Source organism: Carassius auratus, unplaced genomic scaffold (assembly GCF_003368295.1).
Source record: "Carassius auratus strain Wakin unplaced genomic scaffold, ASM336829v1 scaf_tig00008846, whole genome shotgun sequence".
Classification (NCBI taxonomy): Eukaryota; Metazoa; Chordata; class Actinopteri; order Cypriniformes; family Cyprinidae; genus Carassius; species Carassius auratus.
Window position 1 is genome coordinate 163,748 of NW_020523980.1, and position 9,365 is coordinate 173,112.

At 41.7% G+C, this 9,365-nt stretch overlaps 1 protein-coding gene across 1 annotated transcript; it reads right to left on the minus strand.

Annotated features, from left to right (window-relative positions):
- Nucleotides 1-2,129: 2,129 nt before the first annotated feature.
- Nucleotides 2,130-8,139, minus strand: s1pr5b (sphingosine-1-phosphate receptor 5b). Its single transcript, XM_026245356.1, has 2 exons — nucleotides 8,003-8,139; nucleotides 2,130-5,446 (listed from the first exon to the last, which is right to left on the minus strand). The coding sequence occupies exon 2, from the start codon at nucleotides 5,295-5,297 to the stop codon at nucleotides 4,143-4,145; it is 1,155 nt and encodes a 384-aa protein (XP_026101141.1). The 5' UTR covers nucleotides 5,298-5,446; nucleotides 8,003-8,139; the 3' UTR covers nucleotides 2,130-4,142.
- Nucleotides 8,140-9,365: the final 1,226 nt, after the last annotated feature.

Sequence of the window (9,365 nt, forward strand, 5' to 3'; positions counted from 1 at the left end):
TAGATGAGCTGGTGGAGAGGCTGGGGAGTGCAAAATACCTGGATCTCTGCAAGGGATACTGGCAGGTGCCACTGGAACCAGCGTGTAATGCTTACTGCCTTCAGAACCCCCTTTGGCCACTGCCAGTTCCAGAGTCCTCTTTCTTTTGGTCTCCATGGGGCCGCGGCCACATTTCAAAGGGTGATGGATAAAATCCTCCATGGTACAGAGGACTATGCCGCAGCTTACCTTGATGACATCATAATATTCAGCCAAAGCTGGGACGAGCATCTGGAGCACCTTAAGGAGGTGTTGAATCATATCAAGGCTAAAGGACTAACCATACACCCTGATAAATGTGCCCTCGCCAAATCAGAAACCCAATACCTGGGATATGTACTGGGTCACGGTGTGATCCGACCTCAGGTGGGGAAGGTGGAGGCCGTTAAAGGAGCAGGATGGCCTGTGACAAAGAAGCAGGTTAGAGTGTTTCTTGGACTTGTTGGTTGGTATAGGAAATTTATTCAAAATTTCTCAGCCAGGGCAATAAACCTAACAAACTTGACAAAAAAGAGCCAGCCCAACAATGTAGGACTGTGAAAAAGCCTTTAAAGACTTAAAGAATGCACTATGTCAGGAACCAGTTCTTCAGAGTCCTGACTTTGGGAAACTGTTCACAGTACAGACTGATGCCTCACAACATGGCGTTGTTGCTGTACTCCTTCAAGAGGAAGGTCAACTCAAGCCGATTGTATACATCAGTAGGAAATTTCTGCCCAGAGAGGTAAACTATTCCACTATTGGAGTGCCTTGCTGTTAAGTGGGCCCTGGACTCTTTAAGGTATTATTTGCTTGGACGAAAATTCCGTCTGGAGACTGATCACAGAGCATTGGCCTGGTTAGGCCGCATGAGAGACACTAAAGCTACGTTCACACGGCAGGCTGAAACGACCAAATTCCGATTCTTTTTTTTGCCCCTATGCGACTTGTATCTGATCTTTTCATGACAGTCTGAACGACACAGATCCGATCTTTTCAAATGTGACCCAGGCCACTTGGGTATGTGGTCCTGAATCCGATACGTATCCGATCTTTTGAAATGCGACCTCTGTCTGAACGGCCAAGCCACATGTATCCGACCCGAACGTTGTTGATACGCTACAAATGTCATAATTCTGTGTTGAAGTAGGCCGGAACGAGAAGAGCCACTCACATCAGTATCCCACCGCTCCTGCCTGTGACTCCGCACCCACACGTTTCTCTGTACCGACGTTGCTAACACTGCTCCACAAAACGCCATGGCCGAAAACCTTCTTTTTAATTTTCTTCTTAAAACGAGAAGATTGTAATTGTGCTGGCTCCGTTGGTGAAATAACTTTAATATTGCAAAAAGAGCTCCGCTGTTGACTACACTGTTGTTGACATCTATGTTTAACGTTAACTACTTCCGCTAACAACGAGTGACGTCGTTCACTGTTGAGTACTCTTTTGCGCATGCTGGTCACTTCTGGGTCATTTCACGTTCACACAGGAGATCACAAAAGGTTGCATTTAAAGGGAAATGTGAACGGCCTTGCAAAAAAATCCAATTTTTTCAAAAAATATAAATTTTTGCATTAAGCCCTGCGGTGTGAACGTAGCCTAATGCTTGCATTACTACGTTTCTGGCCATGCAGCCATTTGACTTTGAGGTGCTGTATAGGTCAGGGTCACAGAATTACACTGCAGACCTTTCTCTCGAGGACACCACAGTCGGTGTCAGGGGAGGGAGGGGGAAATGTCACAGTGGGGCACTGTGACTAGCGACTTTGGTCCTGGACTGAGAACACAACACACTGGGCATACATACACTTTTCATACAACAACACATATTTGTTTTGCGCAATAAGTTAACACTAGGTATGTCTGTGTGTAATTTATTGTGTATTGTTTAAGTGTTGATCCTGTTCTCATCATTTTTTTTTTTTAGTTTTGTGAGTCATAAATTTTATTATCAATCAATCAATCAATCACCTTTATTTATATAGTGCTTTAAACAAAATACATTGCGCCAAAGCACTGAACAACATTCATTTGGAAAACAGTGTCTCAATAATGCAAAAGAATTATGTTGATTTGTGTATTGTTGAGAATACAAAGAAGACCGGTTGCCATGTTAAATGTTTATTGTTTTCAATTATCCACATACATAAAATAAACAGTCATACTTACATTCTGGAACATTTCCTCATGACAATCAGAAGAAACCTGGGCACCACATTGACACCATTTTTAAATACCTGTTTCCCGCCAATAGAAGGCACACTTAATTGCTCTCATGCCGGAGGGGGAGATTGGTGTTTGTTTGATTCTTTGGTAAACGGTAATAATTAATTTTGTTTGTGTTGTTTGAAATGGTTGTATATTTTTGTGGTTCTAATAGTTATGCCTTTGTTACGGTTAAATCGCTATTTATTTGTTTTGTCTTTCTAGAACTGATTTGTTACCATCAATTATTTAATGGTTTAGTCCAAGTGGCAGGGGCTTATACTTTTTAAGAGTTTCTTTCAGTTTTGTAAAAGGGCTCGTAGAGTGAGTTGGTGAAGTTGCTTGCTTGATTTTTGGGTCAAATTATTGACATAGCCAAAAGTTTTGTTTGTACATTTAAATTCTGTACAGTTTTTTTTTCTATTTTCGTTTCTTTTGATACTTTTGGAGTTACACTGTAAATATCATTTGCATTCTATTGGAAAATCTTAGTTTTCACATTTTGGAATAAACACCAACTTTTTGACTTCATCAGCACGTCACTTCATTTTTTCACGCCTCCAAGGGCCAGTACATCCAGAGTAGAGGTGCTGCTACTGCTTGAACACCACTGTCTCTGTTACAGGGATGAACCCACTTTTCACAAAAACAAGTGTGTGTGTGTGTGTGTGTATGTGTGTGTTTGTGATACACACGTCTGTCTCATGGCCATGGCTTTAGAGCGGAGCTCAAGTAATGTGGTTTCAGTGTGTACAGCTCTCAGAAGCTTGGTGTGTGTGTGGTCACATGGTGGTAGTGTGTTTACGGTAAACAGGGGAAAACTGAAAGCTGAATTGTGTTTCCCCTCTGCAAACTCCCACAGATGTGAACCATGGCCTTGACATGCATCACTGCCAGCTCGCTGGACACGCTTCACACAGAAATCACCATAAAACATCTGTGTACAGCGTTCAACCGAAGAGTGACCTTTAAGCATCTTCAGTCCGAGACTATAAATAACACAAAACTAATCATTTAAATAGATAAAGTCAATGAAGAACATGGTTTTATGTTAGGCTTTTCACACTGATGGCCACAAATCATCAGAAATCGGGGCATTTTTGCTTCCCTCCAAAGAACTATGCTATGATCAGTTCTTAAAAGAATTTTTTTTTCACAATATTTTATTATCATGAAAGTGAACTAATGATATTTTATATATATATAGTTCGTTTTTTCTATCGGCCTCATAATCAAACTTCACAATATTGGGACTTTATGTGAAATGTATGTACAGGCTACACTGCATCTCAGTTATCTTCAAAAATATTTAATATCAAATAAAAAAGAACATAATTTAATATAAATCAGGCTTTACAGAAGCATCTAAAACAGCATGTCTAATATTTACAATGTATAAAAAAACTGTACAAACAAATATGCTTAAATATGCTTTTGTGTGAAGAGATGCTCATGGTTTCACATTCAATAAGAGCACGAGAGTGGAATATTTACAGTGATGCTCCCTCATATTGCTTTTATCTGTGAAGGGTTTGTGTATCATGCAGTATCAGAAATGATTGATATGCAGTATATTATTATATATAAGGTCTGTCTGTAGTTCAGTGCAGCAGACTGCGTGTCTGTTTGAAGTCTTTGCATTCAGTCAGATCTGAGTCTGATACTGGCTGATGAACTGATATCTGAGTCTTTGTCGTTCTGAGTATTTGTGCAAATGTAACTTCGACTAACTCATGTAAAGGATTGAATGTTGAAATGCTGAAAAACACCTCCTCTTTCTGCTCAAAACAGCTAAATTTCAGGTCCATATAGCCATAAAGGCTGCGTGAGGGTTTGTGACCGGGGCGAGCCTTTAATTAGGTTCAGTCCAGAGCCTGAAATGTGCTCGGGGGTTTCCATGTCCTCGTGTTGAGCGCTTACGCGATGACGGACAGCTTGAGTTTGGGGTAGATGGATTTAACAGGTAAGGTGGTTGCGTTCCCGGATGAGATGGTCGTCTCCAGTCCCTGGCGGTTCAGGTCTGTCTTGGTGAAGCTGATGTGGATGCCGATGTTCCTCACGCGGCCGTCTTTGGTAATCAGGCATCTGCGGCAGAGCAGCTTCAGAATAGCCCTCCGTATGTCTCTGCTCGTCAGCGTGTAAATGATGGGGTTAATGAGAGAATTTAACATGGCCATGCCCAGGAAGTAATCAGCCTTGAAGAGAACAGGACACTCCTTCACGGGACACACGAAGTCCATCAGCAGGAGCACGAACAGCGGCATCCAGCACAGGATGAACACTCCCACCACGATGGTGACGGTCTTCAGCAGAGCCATGTACTTCAGCGAGCGATGGCCGTAGGGTTTGCGCTGAACGCAGGTCGGGTTCTGTGTGTTGGACTTGACGAAGTGAAAGATGCGTCCGTACAGAAGGACGATGGCCAGCAGGATGGACAGGAACACAAACACGCAGAAGAAGATGTAGCTCTTGGCGTAGAGCGGCAGGACGGTGGAGCACCACTCTAGATTATACAGACAGTTCCATCCCATAATAGGCAGAGCGCCTAGCAACAGCGACAGAGCCCAGCTGGCGGCGATCAGAGTGAACATGCGGTTGCGTTTGGCGCGTGGGTAGGGCTTGGTGTTGCGCATGGTGAAGTAGCGCTCGATGGCGATGGCCAGCAGACTGACGACGGACGCCGAGAGCGTGATGAAGACACCACCCTCCCTCACAAACCACTGCAGCGGCGTCAGCTTCAGCGTGTTCGCACCCGACAGAATGATGTTCAGCATGTAGGTGAATCCGGCCAGCAGGTCCGACAGCGTCAGGTTCCCCAGCAGATAGTACATGGGCATGTGGAACTTCTTGTTCTTGCGGATGGCCATGAGGACGATCAAGTTCTGCACGATGATGAGGAAGCAGATGAACAGACCGGCGATGGATTCGGGTTTCAGTCCACCTCTGCCATTCAGTTTGCCGGTGTAGTTATAGTGCCACCGGAGGACATTATTGCAGTGATAGCACTTGTAGATGCTCGTGAAAGCAAACGTGGACATGTTGATGCTCTCTGCGCAGGAGGTCATCTTCATTGTTCACCAGCAAACGTCTTCTTCCTCGAAGTCGTCCTCAGTGAAGAGACGCTGTCGAGTTCAGCTCATCATACCAGAAATCATGGGTGTCATTCGTGTTTTAAAGGCTGATTGTTGAGTGTGCTTGGTTTGGCTCCATCACTTCAGTCCTGGAAACACAAGAGCATGACCAGGTCACCAAACCAACCAAACCCTTTCACATCTGGAGTTTCACTCGGACTAACACTCAGTGTGTTTTCATTCAGCATACTTTAAAGGGATAGTTTACCTCAAAATTAATATTTACTAACTCTTAGGCCATGACTTTTTTTCTTCAGTAGAGCAGTAAAGATTTTAGCTGAAGATTTTAGCTGAAACTGTGGTTCTTGATGATTCATAACATGCAAGTCAGTGGCCACCAACACTCAAAAACAAAAAGCATATCAAGCAACACAAAATGAATCCCTGAGGTCTTATGAAGTGAAACGATCAGTCTGTGCAAGAAACCGAACATATAGTTTACAGCTAATAATGTTGTAAATAGGGCCGGGACTTTAACACGTTAATTGAGATTAATTAATTACACAAAAAATAACGCGTTAACTAAGATTAATTAATTACAGAAAAAAAAAATTCCCGCATTTTTAATAACTTATTTTTGCACCGCGGAACGTTTCTCACTGGATTTGTTTCGGCGGACCGATTATACTGGAGCACCAACTAGTGTTCGCTTCGCATATCACCGCAGGCGCAGCACATCGAGCCTCAAGTATCACCTCAACGCAAAACATATAGCAGCTAGCGTGGACTTTACACTTTATGTTGAACTATGTATTATTTTGTTGGTGCAACTGGCAGTTTATGTTGAACTCTTTATTGTTTTGGCCAAGGTTATTGAGAGTTGGACTTAGTATGTTATGGCCTCTGAAGCAACAGAGAGATGTTTTCTAATAGTCAGGGTTTCCAGTGTTCTGAATGTAATTGACAGTATTGTGTTTTACTTAAAAAAAACACTTTACAGAAGGTTCCAGCACCTATAAGCTTCCTGAATTTCTGAAATGTACTATTTCTAAATTGTTTCTAAATATGCTATTGCTACACTTCATGGCAAAAATTGCACTGGTCTGCTAGACTTGGTTGAACAAAAATAAACAATATTTTGTTGCTTAAGCTTATGCATTCAGTCATTATTCAATGGTATACTATAAATCCATGTGAAAAAAAAAATTAAATCTCACTGTTCTCAGGTCAAATATTTAAATGCGATTAAAATGCGATTAATTTCGATTAATTAATTACAAAGCCTCTAATTAATTAGATTAATTTTTTTAATCGAGTCCCGGCCCTAGTTGTAAATAATGTTCAGTTTCTTGCACGGACCTCAGTATATCGCCAGCAGACGCTCGATGTGTTGCTCGATATGCTTTTTAGACAATCAGAGTGTTTTATGAATCACCAAGGGCCACGATTTCAGCTAAAAATCTTCTTTACTGTTTTAGTGAAGGGAAAAGCTCGTCTGCATCTTATATGACCTGAAGGGGAGGACATCACCAGCTCGATGTGATTCTGTGACGTCTGAGTAACATCACACTCGGTCAGCCGCTACTGCTGAAGTTTATCATGTTTAGTGAAATCATTTAGGTCCATCTGATTCATTTCATGAGCAGAAATCTGTAGTCTTTTACAGTTTTTCAGTTTCAGACACACATTGACATGTTACTTTAGAAGATTGTGTTTGTCAGGATTGATGAAGCAGGAAAACTAAAGCAGCTCGACTGATTGTAAGATCTGCCATGAAATGAAGAGCTCTTGTGAATTCTGTAGAAATACATTTGTACAATGATTCCCAAAAGATGCATTAAATCAGAGACAATCAGTTCATTGAAATCTCAACAGTTAACGTTAGTTCATGCATTAACTTAACACTAACACTAAATAATAATGATCAATAGACATTATTACAGTACGTATTCATCTTTGTTAATATTAGTCAATAAAATACAACGGCTGATTGTTAGTTAATTTTAGTTCAATTCCATTAAAATTATATTAACAGATGTACCTTTTGATTAAATGTTGAAATTAGCCTGAACTAAGATTAATAAATGCTTTAGAAGTGTTTTCATTGTTAGTACATGTTAACTAATAACTAAAGTTAAATGGAGTCGTATTGACCTTTGATTCGTTCACAAATTCACAAAGTTAGAGAAAGTTCATAAACAGTTCAAAATCGGACAAATACTACTGATTTGTATTTATATGATTGTTTTTCTTCTGTGTATATGTTTAATTTTCTGTTCATATAAAGAGTTCAGTGTCCTGCAGCACAGAAGCAGTCTTCAGTGTCACAGACGAATATTTGGAGCAATAGCCTAAAATACACTGAATGGGTCACAATTAAACATTTCTCTTTTATGCCAAAAGTCATTAGGATATTAAGTAAAGATCATGTTCCATGAAGATATTATGTAAATCTCCTACCATAAATATATCAAAACTTAATTTTTGATTAGTAATATGCATTGCTAAGAACTTCATTTGAACAACTTTAAAGATGATTTTCTCAATATTTTTTGCTCCCTCAGATTCCAGATTTTCTAATAGTTGTATCTCAGACAGATATTGTCCTCCGAACAAACACACACGTCTCCTCTATAGAGACCCTGTGACCCTGTGAATAATTAAACATGAGTAATTATGTTTCAGAAGAGTTAGAAATCTCTTACCGTTTCTAGTTTTGTGTCAGTGCAGCTTCTGCTGTAGCATGAACTCTTCACTGGAAGAAGCAAACACGACTCAACATGAAACTCCGGGCGAGCTGCATGTGAGCGGAGGCGTGCAATTCTTTCTCTCTCTCTCTCTCTCTCTCTCTCTCTCTCGCGCTCTCTCTCTCTCTCTCTCTCTCTCCCTCGCTCTTTCTCTCTCTCTCTCTCTCTCTCTCTCCTCTCTCTCTCCCTCACTCACTCTCTCTCTCTCTCTCTCTCTCTCTCTCTCCCTCTCTCTCTCCCTCGCTCGCTCGCTCTCCTCCTCTAAGCCGGCAGTGGTTGAGGTTTTAACACTTGTATGTTTGTTGGTTTCAGCGGCTCATAATATGATTCTGATATGGATCTTTCTGTAGGAGTGACAGTAATGTCCACTGATGAACACAGTAATGGCTCAGTAGATGATCTGTGGACATGCAGCGGTGTGATTTGGGCCTCTCCGAGTCTTGGACTGAGCCGAATGCGGGTTCAATCAGATGAAATGAGCGTGGATCTCTGGTTGGATCAGACTCGAGCTCAGACTTGTCTTCTCATGTCGTGCCTCAGGTGTCTGTTACTGTCAGTGCCCACCGACCTGCCCGACCGCATCTCTGAGCTTCCTGTTCACACACCTGCGCTCTTCTCTCTGGCTTTGAAACGTGTGACTGTGCTGCGGGAACCTTCCGTGACGCGAGGAACGCTGGAGTTTAACAGACACTGAGCATCCGTTACAGCTCAAACAGACGACCCAGAACATGAGATCCGGCTGAACGCTGAGCACATCCTGCAGGAAAACTGGTTCAACAGTTCACGGTGGATCTGGGAGTGCAAGCGTTTGTTTATGTAGCTCAGTTTTTAGCATGAATATTACATTTGAAGGAGTTTTGTCTGGCACTCGTCTGTCTCACTGACAGTTACATGCTGTTTCACCGTCTGATAAAGAGGTCAGAGGTCAGACGGGTCGTCCAGTTTGACCTTCGGGGTCACATTTATCCTTCGCTGTCTCTCTGACATGAGAGTGAAAATGGACTGTTTGCATGAAGAACATTATCCAAATCAGACCGTCACCTGTGATTGTTACAGCTACAGATTGTTTCAAAGCTACTTTACGGTGATAAACAGGAAAATGTATTTAATTTTATAGTATCTTTTTTCTATACACATTATTCTTATCAGTAGTCAAAAAACGAATGAGAGAGCAACAGCCTAAATGGATTGAGATGTTTGTGAATGAATGAGAGTGTTGCCAGAACCAGTGGATCCCAAACACACTCCTGGAGGCACATGTGGATCTCTGTTCAGTTCAGGTGTTGGTCTCTCTACTAATGATCTGATGATCTGAATCAGC